Source organism: Toxorhynchites rutilus, chromosome 2, assembly GCF_029784135.1.
Source record: "Toxorhynchites rutilus septentrionalis strain SRP chromosome 2, ASM2978413v1, whole genome shotgun sequence".
In the NCBI taxonomy this organism is placed as follows: domain Eukaryota; kingdom Metazoa; phylum Arthropoda; class Insecta; order Diptera; family Culicidae; genus Toxorhynchites; species Toxorhynchites rutilus.
In genome coordinates this window covers 194,112,297-194,135,110 of record NC_073745.1, presented here as the reverse complement: position 1 = coordinate 194,135,110, position 22,814 = coordinate 194,112,297, and the positions used below count along the sequence as shown (strand labels likewise).

At 39.1% G+C, this 22,814-nt stretch overlaps 1 protein-coding gene across 3 annotated transcripts in view; it reads left to right on the top strand.

Annotated features, from left to right (window-relative positions):
• The window catches only part of LOC129764687 (DNA-binding protein D-ETS-3), a 200,112-nt gene that overhangs the window by 155,085 nt on the left and 22,213 nt on the right, over window positions 1–22,814 (top strand). For all 3 annotated transcript variants that reach the window (XM_055764039.1, XM_055764038.1, XM_055764040.1), the window contains one exon: window positions 17,459–17,648. In XM_055764039.1, coding sequence (XP_055620014.1) covers window positions 17,459–17,648 — 190 coding nt within the window. The remainder of the gene's footprint in view (window positions 1–17,458; window positions 17,649–22,814) is intronic.

Below are 22,814 nucleotides of genomic sequence, written 5' to 3'. Positions count from 1 at the left end.
CTTGCGAATCTCCTCCGGAACGCTGAATTTGTCCTCTGCGGAGAGGAACAACAGGCCCGGCAGCTGACGAAAGTCCGCTTTGACGTCGGTTTCGTCGTCCATTACCAGGCAATGCGGTTTCGTCAGCATTTCGGTGTACAGCTTCTGGGCTCGCGTCTTCCCCACCATGTTTTGCCTTTCGCGGCGGTTAGGAGCCTTCTGAACCTTGTATGTACGCAGGCCCTCCCGCTGCTTGGTTCGCTGGACGAATGAACTTGACAAATTCAGCTTATTGGCGACATCCCGGACCGAACTTTTCGGATCACGTCTAAACTGCTTAACTACGCGCTTGTGATCTTTTTCACTGACGGAGCATCCATTTTTGCCGTTCTTCTCCTTCCGGTCGATGGTTAGGTTCTCGAAGTATCGTTTTAGTACTCTGCTGACCGTGGATTGGACGATTCCCAGCATCTTACCGATGTCCCGATGTGACAACTCCGGATTCTCGAAATGAGTGCACTGGATTAATTCACGACGCTCTTTTTCGTTCGACGACATTATTCCAAATTTACGAAAAATTGACAGTGAAGCATGGCCAACGTGATCTATACACTCTTATCTGATTATAAGCGAAAGCTGAAGATATAATTCCTAAAAATAAAATTTCTACAGCGTTTTTTCCATGATGCAATTTGATGTGACACACCCTTTATTCCAAAACGAATTTTCAAGGTTATTAGTCGAAATGGCAAGGTTTCCAATTATTGACATGTAAATCCGCCTATCGTTTCGATTTATCATTGATAATACTTATGAATTTTGAAGTGGTCTTATAGAAACTGGACAGCTGAAATTATCATATTTAGGCACAATAAATAAACAAACAACTCTTTTGAACGGAATTGACGGTAAATATACATTATTCTAAGCAGTCTACAATGTATGAATGTATCTTATTGAAATTCTAACTGTTTGTGTTGCAACGAAATAGGACCAGGGTGGTCTTATAGAAGTTGGACAGAGTGTATTAGTCGCGTTTGCAATTTAATAAATTAATTCCTTCACTAGAACTCATATGTTCTGGAATTTCATTCTATGTGCCACTTAAGAAAAAAAAATATCTCCTTTGCATCTAGTAATGCCATACGTACAGATTTATCTGGAAAGGTACAAATCAAGAAATGACAGTTCGCTCGCATTTTAAAATTTTTGCTATGCCTCACTCATCGACAACTGTTGAATGATTTTCATAACAACTACAAAACTAAACAATTTATTGTTGTATTTGTTGAGTATATTTTTTTCAATAGATTTCTCTATGCAACAAATATTTTGAATGGTACAGATTGCGATAGAGATTTTTGAAAGAAAGATTTCAGTACAACTGTGTCAAAACTGCTTGCCGAATACTAACTGCCCTCAAATATTCAATGAAATATCCTCTGTTTTTTTTTTTGAGTATATTTTGTCCCAGATCAACAGATTAAATTGTTTGTTCCATGCTTAGAATCCTAAATTCACGATGCTATTCGAAGAACTGAAATATCTTACGATATTTCAATGTCCTATGCTACTGAATCTGAAGATCACTTGAAAAGCGGCCAGAATATTTATGTTAGGATGGCAGCTGAAAAAACTATCAGACAAATAAATGGCGAAGGCAGATAACTTTTATGAATATGTGGAATATGTGTAGCAGTTTTTTTTTCGTGGAGTAGATCAATCAAATGAGAAAGAGGGGATTTTCATGATCTGAAGCTCAAGGCTGCTGCAAAGTAAAATCCCAGAAACTTTTCTTATTTAACAAGCATCAACGTTGTATAGAAAGCGTTTCCAAGATTCTACGATGAGGTCTTCAGAACTAATTTCATGCCCTAAAAGTAAAATTGCTCAGAAGGAAATCACCGTTTCAGAAAATAAACATTTGCAGGATTGGTGAACTAAAACTCGATGGCTGGAAATTTTTCCCGCTTCTAACGACCTCACTATGCCTCACTTCTCGGCATACGTTTTTTCTGAATATATTTAACCAAAACAAGAATGAACAAACCCACATGGCCCCTCCTTGCAATGATTATCTCTCTTGATGTCTAATTTAAATAGAGAGATCGGAGATATCACTGTTTTACAGTGGAATTGTCGTAGTCTTATCCCTAAATTGGATACTTTCAAATTTCTAATTCATAAATTCAATTGTGATGTTTTTGCTCTTTCCGAAACCTGGCTCTCTTCTCAAAATGATCTCTCTTTCCACGATTTTAATATAATACGCTTTGACCGCGATGACAGATACGGAGGGGTACTATTGGGGATTAATAAGTGCCACCCATTTTTTAGAATTGAACTTCCACCTATTGGAGGGATCGAAGCTGTTGCTTGTTATGCAAACATCAGAGGCAAAGACCTCTGTATTGTCAGCTTGTATTGGCCTCCGAGAGCTTCGGTTAGCCGCAATCAACTTGTTGACATGTGCTCACTCCTTCCTGAGCCTCGATTGATCTTGGGAGACTTCAACTCTCACGGAACTGCCTGGGGGGAACAGTACGACGACAATCGTTCATCGTTGATATATGACCTTTGTAACAGCTTCAATATGACCGTTTTGAATACTGGGGAAACAACACGTGTACCTAAACCTCCTGCTAACCCAAGTGCTCTTGACCTCTCGCTTTGCTCGAATTCACTATCGTTAGATTGCAAGTGGAATGTAATCCAGGACCCCAACGGTAGTGACCACTTGCCAATCAAAATTTCCATCACCATTGGGTCGAATTCTTCTGAATCTATAAACATGGCATATGACCTCACAAGACACATTGACTGGAAAAAAATATGCGGACGCGATTGCTCTAGCCATCAATTCCAGAGATGGTTTGCCTCCATTGGAGGAGTATAACTTCATTTCTCGTTTGATCTATGACAGCGCGGTTCGCGCTCAAACGAAACCCATCCCAGGCTCCACTATTCGTCGAAGGCCTCCCAATCCATGGTGGGATAGCCAATGTTCCAAGCTTTATCAGGATAAATCGAACGCATTTAAAGCTCTTGTTTCGCCTTGATCGTTGGGTTGAAACGAATGGCTTACTCTCAGATACACAATATGGGTTCCGCAGGGGCAAGGGGACGAATGATTGTCTTGCGTTGCTTTCTTCGGAAATTCAAATGGCTTACGCCGAAAAAAAACAAATGGCTTCAGTACTCTTGGACATAAAGGGGGCCTTTGATTCTGTTTCAATAGAGGTTTTGTAAGACAAATTACACTCTCGGGGTCTACCGCCTCTATTGAATGTTATATAACTTGCTTTGTGAGAAACATTTGAATTTTTCTCACGGAGATTCGGCAGTAAGTCGGGTCTCCTACATGGGCCTCCCTCAGGGCTCCTGTTTAAGCCCCCTTTTGTACAACTTCTATGTAAGCGACATTGACAATTGCCGTACACAAAATTGCAGCTTAAGACAACTTGCAGATGATGGAGTAGTGTCTGTCGTAGGATCAAAAGAATCCGACCTGCAAGAATCCTTACAAGATACTTTGAACAATTTTTCAATCTGGGCCATTGGGCTAGGGATCGAATTCTCCACGGAGAAAACAGAGATGGTGGTTTTTTCTAGGAAGCATAGACCAGCAAAACCAAAGCTTCAACTTTTGGGTAAACCGATCACTCATGCTATGTCATTCAAGTATCTTGGGGTCTGGTTCGACTCCAAATGTACTTGGGGGGCCCATATTAGGTATCTGAGTAAAAAATGCCAACAAAGAATAAACTGTCTCCGTACAATTACCGGCACCTGGTGGGGAGCCCATCCCGAAGATCTTATAATGTTGTATCGAACAACTATTCTCTCAGTGATGGAGTATGGCAGTTTCTGTTTCCAATCAGCTGCCAAAACACACCTCATTAAACTCGAGCGAATTCAGTATCTTTGTCTCCGTATTGCGTTGGGAAGTATGCCCTCAACGCATACCATGAGTCTCGAGGTTTTGGCAGGCGTACTCCCACTAAAAGATCGCTTCAATTTATTATCTCTTCGGTTCCTCATCCGGTGAAAGGTTATGAACCTATTGGTGATCGGAAATTTTGAGCAGCTGATCGGGCTAAATTTTCATTCTGGATTCATGACTTCATATCATGAATTCATCTCCATGCAGGTTGATCCTTCTTCGTATATTTCCAACCGTGTTTGTTTTCCTGACTACATCAATTCCTCTGTACATTTTGATCTGTTCATGAAGGAGAAAATCCATGGAATTCCAGATTATCATCGATCGGGGATCGTTCCTACGATCTTCAATGCAAAGTATGGGCGTATCAATTGTGATAATATGTACTTTACTGATGGGTCCTCTATGAATGAGTCCACAGGATTTGGAGTGTTCAACGAATTTTTTACCACCTCCCACAGTCTTCAGAATCCTTGCTCAGTGTATATTGCTAAATTGGCAGCGTCGGACAGCGTCGCATCACGACCTGTTGAACACTATTACATTGTAACGGATAGTCTTAGCTCTGTCGAAGCTATCCGTTCAGTGAGGCCGAAAAGCACTCGCCGTACTTCCTTGAGCGAATACGAGAAATTTTGAGTGCTTTAACCAGACGCTGTTATGTCATTACCTTTGTCTGGGTCCCTTCACATTGCTCGATTCCGGGTAATGAGAGGGCTGACTCATTGGCAAAGGTAGGTGCAATTGAAGGCGATATTTATCAGCGTCAAATCGCTTTCCATGAATTTTATTTAAAAAAAAATATCATCGCTAACTGGCAACGTAAGTGGAACGAAGATGAATTGGGTCGGTGGCTTCATTCGATTATCCCTAAGGTTAGCCTCAAACCATGGTTCAAAAGTCTGGACTTGAGTCGGGACTTTATTCGCACCTTCTCTCGACTCATGTCCAATCACTGTTCGTTAGACGCACTACTCTTTCGTTTTAATCTTGCCGATGGCAATATCTGTGCTTGTGGCCAAGGTTACCACGATATCGAACACGTTGTTTGGTCGTGCGAGGTGTATCTTGTTGCCAGATTGAATTTAGAAAACTCTCTTCGGGCCAGAGGAAGACAGCCCAATGTGCCGGTAAGAGATGTGTTGGCTCGGTTAGACCTTGATTACATGTCCCAAATATATGTCTTCTTAAAAGTTATCGATCTTCGTGTGTGATTGTCCTTATATCCTTATATTCTCCTTTTCCTTTTCCTTCGCGAGAAATCAAATCCCTTCTTACTAACAATAGAATAAGGTGAAATGTAAATACATATGAGATATAAGATAGGCTTAAGAATTGAGTATGATGAATGTGAGTGCGAATGTGAGTGTGAACATTGTCAACATATCCTTATATCCCTTCCTTTTCCTGAAAAAAATGTCACCCTTCTAAACTCGAGCAAACCGCGAGTAATCGGTTCTCTACTTCATTAACACTAGAATTAATGAAAAATGTTTATATATACTTGTAACAATACAGATAGGAGTTTGGCTCCTTTAAACTAATGTAACTGAGCCTGTAAAAATAAACGATTTAGTAAAAAAAAAGAATGAACAAATCGGTTCAGCGGCGAAACAGTGAACGCAATTTTAAGATCAAAAGATTTGATTGAACGTAGTATGCAATTTAAATTTAGAAAAATTATGTATAGGCATATACGAAAATGTAAATGTACAATTGCAGCAAATGTAGTTTTTGTTGAAAGTAAATGTAAATATGAAGTTAATAAGTTAATGTTAATAATATTTTTTCTTCGACGAATGTTTTCGCTGGTACAGATTTTGTGAAGGAAAAGTACAGATGGAAAAGATTTTCACCTCTTCCGGCACAGATGAAAATTTGGCAACACTGCTTGCATCTTATATTTGACATGAGTGTTCGTATCATTATAAAAAGCACTGTTATAGACCCAAATCTCAACCATAGTGAAGAAACGACGCAAACAACTCTTTCTATCTTTTCCAAAACGCTTTAAATGTTGCTTATATAATCGCATTCGAATGTGTTTTTTCTCCGAATGAGATGTCTATGGTTCCTGTGGATTCTCATCCAGTTGATCGACGATATTCCAAAATCTCATCCTGTACTTTTACAACAAATTCTGATGCCCATGATGCTCTTTTCGACCGTCCTTTACGTGGATCATTTTCATGTGTCTATTGATAATCATTCATGGATTTGTTTTGGCGCTACTTTACCCACAAATAAGAATTGTATCACTGAACGATATTGTTTCACAATTGTAAACAAATACTGTGATATTTCGATTTCGAACAGCTGTTATCATACGAATAACTTGACAGATCTACATGCAACTTCACATGGGCTTATAACAAAACAGTATCACTTGAGCAACGAACCTAATAGCGTCGTCTCCAATCGAATCATAAAACTTATTCTATAACCTAAATCCATGCATTCAAGCTCAACTTTCTGAATGAAAGTGACTCTCGTGAACCAACTAATGGATATAACTGAAAATTTTACAGCAAACTGGGTGCGAAATGAAAGCTATTGAAAGCAAGTTTGTTGACATCACGGAATAATTTACTTGAAATACAGAATTCAACTGATCGAACGATCTACGCACACGCATGGCACTTATTGTAATATTGTTTCGTATTGCTTCTAATGTTGCATTGTGTTTTGAGTAGGTCAGTGATTTGTTTCGTAAAACGATTCATGCGATCTGAAATATACATTAACTTTCTACAATTTAATGTCATGATTGACGGCGCCACGTGGCCAAACGCCCGTCATGCTTATTTGCCACATATTGTTCCCCTCGCTGTAAATAATAATAAACTTATTAATATGTATTTAAAACAATTGAGTGAAATCAACTATGAATCATGAATGCATAGCACATTTTTTCCAAGTTTTTCCCCTACGCTATAACACTCGTTTCTCTTCTCGACCCCATGACTCGCATGAAACACCAATAAACCTTAAATTATTTGATCGAGATTTTTTAACACCCTCCTTCGGTAAACACCTCTTCCTCTCTCTCGTTCTCACACATTTAACCCCTACACGTGGTCCTGCACACAGCAAATGCTGATAATCGGTGTGTCTAACGTAAATCAACTACCGGAGGGATACAACCACGACTTTTCGACTTACCCATTTCCCCACCGAGAACAGGATACGGTTTGCGTTTAGGTTAAGTTTGACTGGATTCCTTTCGCCACCACCGTCGTGGCAAACGGTGTAGTATTGACACTTGCAAATGGAAAGGCAAACAAGCGTCCGACGTGGGACAATGGGGAACTGTTCCGTTTCCGTCACAATATAGAATATTTTGAAGAGAAAATATTTTACGAAGCAATGCATTCGCAAAAGAAAAAGGAATTCTACATTTGGTTGTGAAAACATCTGGTTGTAACGTTGGTTCTCGGACAAGCGAAATCAAATATCAAACTTGGATATCTAATTGTACAAAGCAACTCATATCCTTTTATCATTTTTTTTTCTAATCCGAATAAATTTGAATATCCTCATCCGTGACGAAACAGGTGTCTTGTAAAGCCATAAATGTTCCACCGGACAACGCGAGTGAACAGGAAAATGATATTACTTGGAAGCATGGAAGAAAAACACTGCCACAAGATATTATAATTTTCTGATTATGTGATTTGCTTTGGTCCCCTTTTCGCTTCAAAAATAGTTGAGTCCATACTATAAACGTAGGTTACGTCTGATCACAATACGAAATATAGCAAAGGGTTTGTTATTTGTAGCAAGGTTTCCGTGTGGTAATGCAAATTTTACAGCTGGTTCCTCGTAATCTGAATGTACTGGAATACATTATCTGATAGGCGCATATATATTCGGTAGATTTACATCCACCGAATCCAAAGGGAAAGTTGTAGATCGATTCGAGTATGTTGTTCTGACCGACACAGTCAGAATGTTTGTAAATGTGAAACAAACATCTCAATCTTCGAGAAACAATTCGTTAATGCGTAATGCTACTCGAGAAAGCAGATTGTAGATGAACTGTGGAAATTATGCCACTGGAATACTATGGAAAACTTGAGCTTAAAGCTTCAACGTTTCCGCCACAAAGTGTCCAGGGTCTAATTACATTTGTTGCTGGTTTCCGATCATTTCACACCTCTGTTCTCATATTTTTTTCTCTCTCCAGTCCACGAACTTGTTGAAAGCACCATGGCGCGGATGGCGGCGGCGGCAATGGTTTCTACTTCAAGTAGTCGGACTTCTGTCGCCTTCGGCTTTCGCTTCGGTCAAATCACGTTCTACAGGACTTCCGATCTCGAGCTGAATTACCTTGGGAGCCCCCTTGGGAAGAAGCAACAGCAAAACCACCACAAACGTGCTGCGATACACGATAACACGAAACGCGAGGTAAAGCGCTTTTCTATTGCCACAAGAGCCCCAATGTCTGGGGAACCTGGGTTCGTGTACACTATTTTTATTTTTATTTTTATTTCTTTATTATCAACCAGAAATAGAAGGAACGGTAAGGGGAGGAAAATTTTGCTAGCTACAAGATAAGATCTACCAGAACAATAAACAGCAAAACACGTTCACTTTCGTTACATTTGGCTTGGAGAGCTAGATTGGAGCGGAGCCATTCCGCGTGGGTGATCGGCTGGGGGATTGGTTCTTGAGGTTAGGAGCAGAAAAGCTTTTCTCGTGTCCCCTTACCAGTGCTTTGGTATGGTAGTTCAACGCTTGATGGTTCACGCTGTTCGTTGAATGGTTTCCGAGAATTATTGTTGACCGACATGCAACTGGACATAAATTTTATACTGTCTTTCGTGCTCCATTTTGTGATATAGTAACTTTTCGGAATGGAATGAGGAAAAATCATTACACGGATAGACAATTCATGCGCGGGGAATAGTTTTAGGGCGTACGTTCGCTCAGTTTTGAATTGTTGTTCTTACAAGACAAACCACTGAAAAATCTTCTACTTGTAATTCTGTAAAATCGAGAAACACAAAAAAAACAAATGTTCGAAACCTCTGTACGAATAAATAATAAATCAAAATAAGTAAAACTGTCGGAGCATAGAAAACGCTTGAAAATGAACGAACTTTTTTTAAACGAAACTCTTTCGTGGTCTTACTTACAATTACCTCCTTTGCAGAATAAATGACAAACCTAGTTTTTTGAACAGAATACACTTCGTAAAGTCAAGCTTCTGGCATATGTTGTTATTTCGAGTCATGCTCGTTTGAATTCAATGTTTGTTGGTCTGTGGATCGCTTTGAAACCGCCTGAAATCTCACAGAAAAAATACTGTTTGGCTCACTCTCCGTATTCAAAAACTACTACCATTATTCTATTGAATTGTTTGTTAACTATTACTCTTCCAAAAAACTATCCAGTTTTACCTTTTTTGTTGGATTTTTTACTCTCTTATATGACTTCTATAATGTGTGCAAATATGCGTTGACAAAAATAAAAGCCTACAAAAAAAATCTTTCAGTAGCCCCTCGTTTCTTCATGTTATGACAGTTAGAGCTGTGCGGTATTGTTAGCAATCGATATTGAAGCGATATAAACAAAGTGTTATTTACATTGCATTTAAAACAGCATTAGATAACGATTTTCTCAAATTTGTTTGAATAAAAAACAATTTTGTTAAGTAAACACAGCAATTTAATGAGTCTTTATTATAAACACAACATTTTTCATTGCATTTCCATCATATTTAGCCGGATTCAATTCATGAAACTTAAATTGAACATTTTATTTCAATGGCACGCAAAAAAAAATAGAAAACGAGTATAAAATCCCGAGCTCGAGAAATAACAAAAAACACAATCCAAGCCGAAAAAAGTTAGAAGCATCAATATTTAGTGTGGCCTCCTGAAGCTTCAATGACCTGTTGAAGACGTTTGGGCATACTATTGACCAAGTTCTCGAGGTGCAGAGGGTCGATTTTGTCCCACGCCTTCTGGAGAGCCGTGAAATAAGTGTTATTAGAGACACCATCTTTCACCACTTTGTTGTCGAGAATAGCCCACAGGTTCTCAACCAGGTTGAGATCAGTACTTTGTGGTGGCCTTTCAAGGGGTTTTATTTTGCGTGAACGGAAATAGGCTTTGGTCTTCTTGCTAGTATGCTTCGGGCCATTGTCCTGTTGAAAAACGAAGCTGTTTCGTAGGTCAGTTTTTCGAAGCGATTCCTTCAGGTTGTCCTCAAGGATGTCAATGTAGCCATCTGCTGTCATGACTCCTTGAATTCGCACCAGATGTTCAACACCAGCCCAGGAAAAGCATCCCCACGCCACTATATTGCCTCCTCCTTGCTTGACTGTAGCCTGCAAATGACGTTCCTGCAATCCTTCATCATCCTTCCACCACATTTTTTCACGTCGCTTCTTGTTGAAAAGTTCAAATCCCGATTTCTTAAACCAAAGTACTTCTTTGAAAAGTCTTTGGGTTTGTTAACATGTTACAACCGTTTCAGTTTATTTTTCTTGCTGTGAAACGGACGTTTTTTATTAATCTGATCTTGAGTCCATGCTCATCTGCGGCATACGGTACTGACCGATACCGCCAACGAGAGCTTTTCCTGAATGATTTTGACTGATACTTTTGGAGTTTTTTTGCACTTCTCGGATGATTCGTTGATCCGTCCGGCTACCGGTCTTCCAACGACAGCCTCTTTCGGATCTGTCAGCAAACATTAAGCTTTGTGATGTGCTCAATTTCACGCTCTGCTCCCCGGCTTATTCCGAACTTCTCTGCAATCTACAAATTATCCTGAATAACAAGATTTCAGACTTGAATGCCGATTTTCTTTCCACCCATTTTGATTTTGTTGAAAACTCTTCTTTTAAACAACTACAATCGGCTTTTGTGTGCCAACGTAAACAACAGTTTGTTTACACCGCTTCAACTGAACCACTGAAAGGTTGTAAAGAGTCGAGATGGAAAATATAAGGTGGGAAGATTTTGAACATAAACAAAATCTGTGACGTCACATTTATGTTGTGTTACTTTTCTTATAATAATCCATTAAGTAAGAAAAGTGTGCTCCCGAGGCTGGGTGGTTAGCGCCCCATAATATCATGCTGGGGGGTTAGGGCTTGATTCCCGTTCTGACCGGGGGATTTTTTGTCAAAGAAATCTCTTCCGACTTGCACTGTGATCACGCGTATTCTAGAGCTTGCCACTCCAGAGTATATTCAAGGCGTGTTATTCGGCATAGAAATCTCAACCAAGTACTACTAATAAAAATGACGCTAGTAATGCTACGTTGAGAAGAAGTTCCACTGGAACGTAACTGTCATCCAAGAAGAAGAAGAAGAAGAAGAAGAAGAAGCAGAAAAAGTGTTGCTATTGAAAGTAAAAATAATCAAATAAAAATGAACGAACTAGATTTCTTCATTAATTACGGCTAGCGTTCAAAATGATAAGGGCTCAATTGACATTTTAGCAGGAATTGAAATTGCAGTATTATTGAGGTGTTTTAAACTTAATGACAATTCAATTTTACTTCTCGTCAAATGTTAAGTTGTTGTGTTTCTTAACGCTACAATTATATTATTTGAACTTTTTCTTCCATCGAAACAGCTAAAAATACAAATTGCACAAACTACTATATTTATTCTATTCAAGTTCACTCAAAAGGAAAAAATCAAGATCAATGCATAAAACATGAATGAACATTTTTCTCATTTTCTGAGTTTTTTTTTGTATTCAATCTCTTTTTAGAAAGAAGAAAACAATTCCAATCGTGGCAGTTAGGTACAACTATTGCAATCGACAAAGAATTTCAATATTTCGAATAAACGTTTCCGGAATGTTCTATATTTTCTTCTCTTAACTGCTTAATTCACATGAAAAATAAATTTGATTAACTCCGTATGCGATTAAGTTTCATACGAATGAAGTGTTCAGCACCATAATTGTGAAAAACGTAATTACAATTGCGGACAAGACATAAACTTCCATGAAACTCCTCTAAAATCCAAGAATAATAGACATTAGAATACTAATCTTGATATAAGAAGAAATCACAGAAGAAATAAAGCATTTCAGTTCGTGGCATGTTCTGTTTTTTTAGTGATGAATACAATAGTAAACATTTTTTTTCTGCAAATATGTAACTAGTGTCTGTATATCTGTATGTAGCATTTGAGTAACTGACTGGTATGCCTGGTATGTGAGCTTCCTATCATCCTGGCTACTAATACAACCAAAATTTGACACAACCAAAACCCGTGGATCTTCTCACCTTCTTCTATCCTTCATTTCGCGGGGTTGCTCGCCGTAGAGAAAGGGATAATGCGACATGCCGAGACACCACTCAGTGTCGCATTGGAGGCGATTTCGACCTGTAATTGGATTTTGGCAATGAGAGTGGTACAGTGTCGACGTCTGGTGGCGACTTTCAATGTGGGGCCATAATTTGGGCCCCGAACTCGATGTTTACAAAAATGTCCAATTAGACGTAAAAACGTCCAATTAAACGTGTCGCATTACAGGTCTGTCCAATTAGCTAAATGTCGCATTAAATGCAACTTACTATACAAAAAGCGAAGAAGGAGGGGGTGCTTTAGACACTTCCGCCCCGGGTGCGAAACCTCCACTCGACGCCACTGGGTATTATGAATGGCTCGATTCCATTCTTCGTTTTTGAGAGGCTTTAAACTTTGCTGTTCACTCGCCTCTATATGAATGGTGGGTTGAACAAATATGGGTGAACAGTTATAGCGGGCAGTGCAGCCAATACACATTCTGGAGCCTACACATCATCCCCCCTCCAAAAAAAAAATCTGGAGAACAAATCAAAGAAAATTTGTCTCTGTTCAGGTTTTCTTCTAACATTTTATGCTGCCTTCTAATAAAGCAGTATTGTATTATCATCCAATTCCTTCCTCTTCATGCATAACACTAACGTATTTCTCTAAATTTGCCGGTTTACGTCTATTGCGTATTAGTCACTCTAGGATGACCTATCTCAAGGTTCAACACAATGCAAACGAGCCCCTCATCTTAATCCTCTTGTTTTTGAACCTTAATTTAGACTCCTTGTCTTTTTCATCGAGTAGGCTGTCACCGAATGTAGCTTTTCCCCGACACAGAAGCTTGATCTTTTTCCCCTCCATTACTTTCTCTGGTGGTATCTCTGTGAGAGAGTGCGCAGCGGCGTTGTCAGCATGGATGGCTGCTTTCAATTTTTGTTCTATAATTTGAAACAGTTTAAACTGCTGCCATTGCTTTACTAACCAGTTTCATACAGGCCAGGGAATTTTGCTGGGAAAACAATGGTTTTTAAACCGCGATCCGCTTTCAATTAAACTTAGCGCGGTCGTCTCGATCCACTTCCAATCTTGTATAAATTCGTCGCTATCCGCTTTTAATTCAACTTAGCGCAGTCGACACGATCCGCTTCATTCAAACCTAGCGCAGTCGTCTCGATCCTCTTTCAATTAAACCTAGCGCGATCATCACGATCCGCTTTCAATTTAGGCAAGCGAGGTCGTCTCGATCCACTGCCGCACGGTCATCGCGATGCGCTTTTAATTTAACTTAGCGCGATCGTCACGATCCGCTTCATTCAAATGTAGCGCGGTCGTTTCGATCCGCTTTTAATTAAACCTAGCGCGGTCGTCACGAACCGCTTCATTCAAACCTAGCGCGGTCGTCGCGGTCCGCTTTTAATTTAACTTAGAGTGGTCGTCGAGATCCGCTTCAAATTTTTTTCAAACGCTGTAGCACCGACACCTTCCGCAGGCCCGATCTTACAAAACAGCACATCACTTCTTGTTATATCCATTTTTTTTTTGTCCACATTTGTTGGTTATGTTCAGACTGCGACGAGAGTAACTTTGTTTCTTCGGGCATGGAGAACGAGAAGCCAATTTAAAAGAGTTATCTCCAAAATATGGGATGATACGACGATGGACCATGTGGGCGCAGCGTGTGATGACTTTGTCAGACGACTTAGACTTGTACGGCCCGTTAAGTGGTGGTGTAATTTCTAAAACATGACTATAAATAGGCTGACCAAATAGTTCAGGAATAAAAACGGGACACGTAAGTTAAAAAAAATAAACAAAATGCAATTTTTTGAAGAATTTTATGAATGAGTGAATAAAACCGAGAATAAAGCCAAACAATCAAACATTCATATATTTGCTTGCTTTGATCTCTTTTGTTTGGTCATAGTCAGATGATGACTTTGCGAAGCAGACTAAGATTTACTGAAATTTTATCATAGAAAATGTCACACTCCAGATCGAAGTTTTCTTTCACAGTTGTCGTAATTCTCAGAGATTCAACATTGAGTCGTGCTTTTCATTAATCCGTATAATGTTCATCGTACAGAAATCCTTTCAATTGGACCAGTACCAACTGGCAGAAACACAGTTAGTGAGCTTCCCGAATACCTTAAACTCTTAAATATTGCTTTCTATTTTGAAAGAAAATGCACCCAACGATTTGCAACTAGCACAGATTTTTTGTTATTATAATTCCTCCGATCATTGCCTACTAATCGAACAGTACGTTTTTATCTATTTCAATAGTAGGTTTTTACTAAACTCTAGAATCTCTGTCCATTCAGGGAGGGACGCTTATACAACCCTTCTTTATAGTAGTTTCCCTTCTAAGCTAGTTTCCTGTTTCAATGAAGTCCAACAGAGTATCGTAGAAATTTTACACAGGTTTTGAGAAATTTAGCCTCCTGTATTTAGTCTGAATCAACTAGGCACTAATAAAATCATCAAAAAATAATAGAAAATCCCATGTTCAGATACCCCGTCTTATCCAACAAGGCAATCAATGTTTGAAAGGTCTCTGGTAAAAAGCAACCATATTTTAAGGCATGTGATTTCAAATTAATCGCGTATTTCAACAGGACATTTCTCTTGTGTAAGAAAATAGGATCACAATCCCTAAAAATGCTCCTTTTCACAGCGAAGCTTTTAATATCGATTGATAAGCAATAGATTTCATGTCGATGGCAGCTGTGTAAAATGTGCAAATACAATGAGTAAAATTAAAATCCAATTCAAATTCGTAAAAAAAATACACGGTGCAACAATTTTTATTATTTTTTAACTGTATTTGGCTCAAAACTAAACGTCGCCAAGTTGTATCCCCTTTCATATTAATAGAAGAGAGAGAAACGTCAATTAGAATTTTTGAAAAATGTGTTCTTTTTCTGTAGCTATTATTCCTATTTCCAAATCAAAGAAACTACCATGAAGACACAAGATTTATCAATGCGTTGCTATAAATAGATCTAAAATAATTTTTGAATTGCGCTTAAAACTGCTTTTTCAAAGTGTATTTTCATATGCATATACAATGAAGTCATCTCTATCCGTCGGATCTGCCCACCATCTTTCTGTACACCCAAACTAGCGTTGGCAGAAAACATGTCATTTTTGGCAGGAAAGATGCCATTTCCTGTGCATAAGAGTCAAATGCGCAAATAATGAGCTATTTTAAAAGCTTAAAAATGGTTTGTATTTATGCGAGCAGACATCTCTTTCTGTTTTCTTTTCTCTTTTCATTTAGGATTGTGCCATAGGAAATGTCCATTCGACGTCAACGGGCCGGCTGGCCATATAGCTGCCAGCGCTATTATAAAGGAGCGTGATAACATTACACCTCATCATAAAATGAAGTTGGAAGGTGTTTTCTAAGACGATAAAGAAGAACATGAACGAGAATATATCTTTCTCTGTCTGGGCCGTGTATTCGAAAAACTTTACGAAAAGCTTTCATATGCTTTCATTTAAATGTGTCTCCTGTTTTGCTTCCTCATATTGGCTCTAGCATATATATTATACAAATGATATACATGTATTGGGGAGTAGAACATTTTATGGTATCTTTCAGCTCATTTAATGTAATTAATCGGGATGCCAGAACATGTGCTAAAAATTAACTTTGGGTGTAGGTTTCAGAAGGTATCTATTTGGGAAATCACGCTGAGATGACTTCGAATAGAGTATTTAGGATCTTTTTGTAGCAATGCATCGGTAAAACATATGGCTGGCACCTGTTTTTAGTTTTTTTTGATATTGTGCCTCTACAAAAAAATTACAGTCTAAAACCCAAAAAATCATATATTTCAAAAATTCAAAATAATATATCTCTTTCCATGTGAAAAAGGAAATCCAGTTTTGTGATGAAGCCGTTAAAAAATAACAGATAAAACTCATGGCAGAAGAAAAGATGATTTTTTGTAGCACCGTGTTATTCAAAATAATGATAAGAAAAATTACATTTTTTTCTTCACACTCCAAATACGGTACAAGTTGATGAAAAGACTGGACAATAAAAAAGGGTCGAAAAAACAGTACTGTCCCGTTCAAAACGGTACGTTTGGTCAGTCTGACATATATAACTCAACAAAATATTGAAAACTAAATTTCTCTACCTACTTCTTCCTTTAAAATATTAAGAGTTTGGTTTGTGACAACATATATTTGTCACGGTGTAAATGCATGCACCTCTGATCTGCAGGAGATGAATGAAACAAGCGAGCAATAGGATGGGTAAGACTTGAGCTAACTAACTGGTTGAACACGGTTTCTTTGATTGCGTGAAGAAATGATCAGTGAAAACTATCAGTTTGCCAGAAGCATCGTGTAAAACTGGTTGGATTTACTATTATCATACTACACCTTTTCTTTCCTTCCTCCATCATCGCTTCAATAGTTTGTCAAAAGTTTCCCTCGATCAAGTTGCTATGGATAGTCGGTGCATTCTTTGAAGGACAAAATCCATATTTTTCGAAAATCTGTAAGGAATCCTTTCCTTTTTTCTGTTTTACTTGAATACTGGTAAACTCTGATTTGCCAAATGATATCCTTAGTATGCTCCTTATAACTGGGTGATGATTTATTCTTGCCTAACATTTTGCCGCAACGATAGATCAAGACCAATCAAAATGATTCGAACTCATCATGACTTACTCGTTTAACTCAACCGCCTATTTTCTTCCTCTACCGCACTAAATCATCTTCAACAATCACTACGCGGGGCAAAAAAAAGGGGGTTTCCTTTTGCCCTTTTCTGTCTTTGATCACACGCGTTCCGCACAACTGAACGTTAATGATGAATCATAATCCACTCTTGTCTGAATCCGCGCCCTCTCATTCATTTCAGCAGGGAAGAATAAGATTATTCCTAAATGGCCCAAAAAAATACCCGAAGGGTGGTGGTGGTGGTGGGAGGGTGAAGCGTGAAAAAACCAGCTGCCGCACATCCACACAACAAGCGCCCATACATACATACTCACATACTAGGTGGGTGTTATTATTGATGATGTTATGATAATTAGCCCTTTGTGTATTGTCGTGCTATTACTGTCGCTATTAATTTTTGCCTTCAGCAGGAGGGGAGACTCCCTGCCGTAAGTGGCGATTTTTCTCCGCTTGTTGAAGTGGGAGATTTATGGTTGTCAACCACTTGTTCTAGTGTCGAGAATCCGTGAATCCATGCTCTGATGTTTTTTAAATGTATTTTTTTTTCTTTCTCGTTTGTGGTTCTCCAGGTTCAGGTCAAATTCAACTGTGGCAGTTTCTTCTGGAGCTGTTAAGCGATTCCACTAATGCAGCCTGTATCACGTGGGAGGGCACGAACGGCGAGTTCAAGCTAACCGATCCGGACGAAGTGGCGAGGCGATGGGGTGAACGGAAATCCAAACCTAACATGAACTATGACAAGCTGAGTCGGGCGCTGAGGTAAGGTTCATTTTTTTCGGTCACGATCAAATCTGGCAATTCCAATATCGAACGATAAACCTATTACCAGACACAATTAAGGATGATAATCGTCCGCCCTTTTGCTTATTATGAAATAAAAATCCTATTACAGAACCATGGAAAGTGTAACAAATGGCTCTGAACGAAAGTGAACATAACATACGAAAAGTGAATCACAGCAAGACATTGATTGCGAAGAAGTACAGAGAGCATCTCTCTTCCGCTACTTCCACAGTGGGAAGCCGCTGCTTCGGAACAACAAATCGGGCGCATATTTGAACAGAATCCCTTCCGAATATACGTTTCCAAATTCAGCAAACTAGTAATGGGCGGTGATCGTTGAATACAATTTGATTTACTGTGATTATTTCTTTTGTTAGGCCTAGATTTTGCCACTTCCTTTCTGCGTTGTGTTTTCCCAATTTTGGCCCACCAAATGGTTTCATCCCTCACTTCTGGACGGAATGATAGGGCATAACAGGCCTTTGATTCGGTGGGACGCTTTTATTGCATACGGAAGGAGGATTCTTCATCTCGTCTTCGAATGGCTAATTCATGGCAACTAAAGTAAATTGAGTGAAAATAGCAATAAAAATGACATCAAGGCAATATTTACTGTGAGTTATGTAGGTCAAAATGTCAGAGGGGATTGTGCTGTAAACGTCAGACGCAAATTCTCAGTTTTGACGAACGGTGACTCGATGCCCATATGTCAACTACTTTTTCTACTCACAGGGAAGCCATATCTTTTAGAAGTGATTCGAAAAGTGGACATATGAAGACCACATACTGAAGCAGCCACAACCAGAAAGTAACTGGGTCTTCTGCGAGGATGATTCCGATGACACAGTTCTATACGCGCTTACGACTCGCCGAGCTATTAATTTGAACGTACTAATCAAATTTTCCCCTTGTAGTGAGTCTTCAGACTTGGTCCTATACCTTAATATAGACAACGACATACTAGCCAAAAAACGCCTTTTGCTACTACTCGATTATGTGTTGTTCGGCATGCTCCTGGCTACCACATAGATGACCTTCGCCGCCTTTTCGTATGAGCAATGGCGTAGTGTGCGGGCGGCAAACCCGGCATTTGCCGGGGGCGCTGGCCCTTTGGGGCGCCAAAATCCAGGAACTTTGAATAGCAAAAAACACCCATCATGCTTCTGTCCGTACATTAATAAAACCAACAACCTCTCTCTGAATTTCGCAAAATCGAAACACTCAACACCACATTACATCAATACCCTTTTGATTATTCGCTACGCATACCTGGGCGCTTCTCCATGCAATGCAAAACAGATGAATTGAGCCCATACAGAGGGGCGGAGGGGAGCCGAAATAGGCCGTGAATGGCCGTACGATGTTTTACATTTAAAGCCTGTTTCAGTTGGAATTTGGTCGCATAAAGTAGGACATTTCTCAGCATAGAAATAACGAACGCATAAGGGAAGGATGTTATTTTGTAGGTTAAGTTTAAAAAACATGAAAATTTTTCGTCATCTGTTCGGATGAATTTTCGAACTTTTCGTGTGATACCACCCATCATTTTCTGCACAGTACTGCTGGTAACTGTTTTTGCCATCTTCTTGGAAAAATGGTGCATTTGAATTGTATTTTGATGGTTCTGCCACATTTCATCAATTTGCCTTTGGTATCGTCCAACATCTCTCGCAAATCCGAACAATTTGGTGGATTGATAGTTTTTTCAATGAAGTCGATTTTGTTCTCCTTATATCACTTGATGCCATCCCGGCTGTAATGGCAGCTTTTCAAATCGGGCCAGAACTTCACAGGACCATTATGTGATAGAATGAATGGCAAAATCCTGTTCTGAAGACACTCCTCCTTGTAATTGTTGACCATTGTCGTCGTTCCACAACTACAGATCCCTTGCCAAATCATCAACTTACGGGCAAATTCATCTGCGTAAACAAATTTGAACCTACCCTACGCTTGACAAGGTAAAATTTGTTACCGACTGTTTGCCTAAAAATCCATTTCTACGTACCCTATGATCAGAAAGTACCGGGATTTTTTAAATAAAACAAAATAGAGTTAAATTTCAGGCAAATTTATTTTATTTCTTTAAAATTACGATTCATGTGAATCAACGGTGCTCCGTGGTCGAGTGGTTAGCGTCCCGCATTATCATGCCGAGGGTTCGGGTTCGATTCCCGTTCAGGCCGGGGAATTTTTCGCCAAAGAAATTTCTTCCGACTTGCACTGTGATGACGCGTATTCTAGAGCTTGCTACTCCAGAATACCTTCGAGACGTGTTGTCTGGCATAGAAATCTCATCTAGGTACTACTAATAAATATGACGCAAATAATACCCACGTTGAGAAGGCAAATGTTCCACTGGGAACGTTAGTGCCATCCAAGAAGAAAGATGAATCAACACACATGTGTCAACGCTTGACCCAGTCCTCCTTGTAGACCAACGAAAGGATGGTTTTCAGTTCTCTCGTCACATTCTCTTTGATCTCATCGATCCATTGAAATCTTTTTCCACGAAGTGGCAACTTCAACTAGCGAAACAAAAAAAAGTCGCACGCGGCCATCAGGTGAATACGGTGCTTACTCGGTGGTTTTTACTTGATGTTTGGTCAATTAATTCAGTACAATTCTGGCTCGGTGCGATGGCGCGTTATCATGCAAAATCCAAGAATTGTCGGCCCACATTTCTGGTCGTTGGAGACGTACAACATCTCTCAAACGATTCAAAACGGATAAACAATATTCTTGGTTGACTGTCTAGCCTGGTGGAAGGTACTTATAGTGCACTACGCGTTAACCTTCACTTTTGAGTGGATTCGACGCGGTTTTTTCTCGCTACTAGGACGATTCTTGCTTTGTTTCTATGTCAAATTCATAGACCCATGTCTCGTCGCCCGTAATTATCCGTTTCAGGAGGGTTGGATCACTTTGGGTTTGAGAAATCATCTCTTCAGCAACTGTCTGTTGATGGTGTTTTTGCACGAAATTCAGGTCCTTCAGTCCCGGTAACATTTGAGTACGGTATTTACAGTCGATTTTGGAAATTTGAGAAGTTTTGCCATCTTTCATTCCGCTGTCAATAGTTTCTCGATGTGACAACTAGAGGCGCTGAAGTGAATAACAATAAGCGACCAAATTCTAACTGAAACACACTTTATTTCTTTAACTGCATTATATGAACTTCTAAATAATGTCTGTGTTATTGAAAGGCAATTATTGTGCTGGAATGAAAGAGCTTGATAGTCTGGTTTACACTAAAGTAAAAATGGCACAGAGTGCGCATCATGCGAACTAATGCATTCTGCATTCTAAAATGAACCAAGACCGACTCAATGGCTTGGCAATTTTTTCGATCGAAAATGAATCGTTAGCAGATCTTGATTTAAATGCAATTAGGGATCATTTTGCTTCATTTAAAGCACGCAAGGCAAAGATTTGACTAGAGAATAAGCGAAGCTGGTAATGATTTTTCCTAACCTTCTGAAGACGGATAAACTGCTCAAAGTAAACTTTGGTATAAGTGAGTAGCTTTCTCAAAATATCAGAAACTCAAAGTAAGTGAAAAAATCGAATAAAGTGGTATTTTCTTGGGGCGCCATTTTCATAGTATGCCGGGGGCGCTGTCTACCCTCACTACGTCGCTGCATATGAGTACTGAATGTCGTGTCCTTCGACAATGATGTATACCCTAGGTCGCACTGTATCATTAGCGTACTTCAGGTTCCTTAATTCAAGCACTGTATCTTGGAATAGAGCTCTCATACGCATGTTTGGACTTCGAGGCGAGTTCTTTCCGGATCGGCTAATATTTTCCTGGGGAGACTTGCGAAGATGTATAGTTTATTAATATTATTCTTCACATCGTTCATATTGGACTACACAGCATACAGTCCTTTTTGAGATGTACTACTTCTAGCCCTCGGTGCGAGGTATCCGGATCAAGAAATCAATAAACTAATAATATATGTGATACCTTCAACGGATTCGATGCTTTTTTGTTGCAGGGGTATTCTAGTGTAGAGACATTAATTTCGGACGTTTTTTCGAGCTTCATAAAAATAAAACAAAGAATATTTTTATTACACATTATATCATTATTTGTTCATCTATCTTTTAACAATAAAACAAAAATTGAACGGAGATAAAACATTCATAACTGGAATAGTTACAAGCTGTTGAAGTGAGGAGGTTAAAAAAAAGTTGTGTCATGGCGTACATGATTCCAGCCCTTCTTGTTATCTGAAACAAAAAAATGGAACAGATTATGAATCAGTAAAGATGCCGCTATCGCATGAACCTCGGACAAGTCAAAAACTTTTTTTTGACAAAATGGGTTCCGTTTGAAAAACAAACTGCGATTTAAAACGTTTTTCATTACATTTCCCGATTTTTTAAAAATAGTAAAATTAAAAAATTGTTATAGGTTCATGCGATAGAGAGATGCCTGCAGATTGTATTCATATAAATTTCACATGAATTGGGTACTAGTTTCGAGAAAAACGCGTTTGAAGTTCATTGTTACAGCCATTCCAGGTTAGATATCGCATTAGTAAAATGGCTCAACTCGGTAAATAATAGGATTTTCCTTGAGTTCTTTCTATGGTACATTCTTGAATGCCCAATATAGTATATGTTCCTCACTTCATCGGTTTTATCTGTACTGCATCTTTTATCACGCAAAATTAATAAATTTACAAAGTTATCCGCATCATCATTGCAAATACAGGTCGTAGATGTTGTGAAGTGAATGGAACTGTGAAGTCGACAGTTACCACTGTAAACACTCATATCATTCGCCCGAGATAGCGTCTTTTCCTACCTATTACTTGCAGGCTAGAACCAGGTTGCCTTTTTTTGTAGCTAGATTCATTTCGATTTTGGGCTGTATTCTGTCTTCCGTCTATATTATATTCCACCATAGATAGTTCGTAACTCCTTCCGTACGAAAATTTATGGTGCGTCTAGGCCTTCGGCGAGCAATTTCGAGCGTCATAAGTCGATAACTACGTCTAACACGACTATATGGGGGTAAAATGAAAATCTGAACTCTGAACGTGTAGAAAAATGAAAGATTTCAAATGCTTATAACTCGAGTATTTCTCAATAGGTCGTAAAGATGTTTGCATCAATCGATACCGAATATTT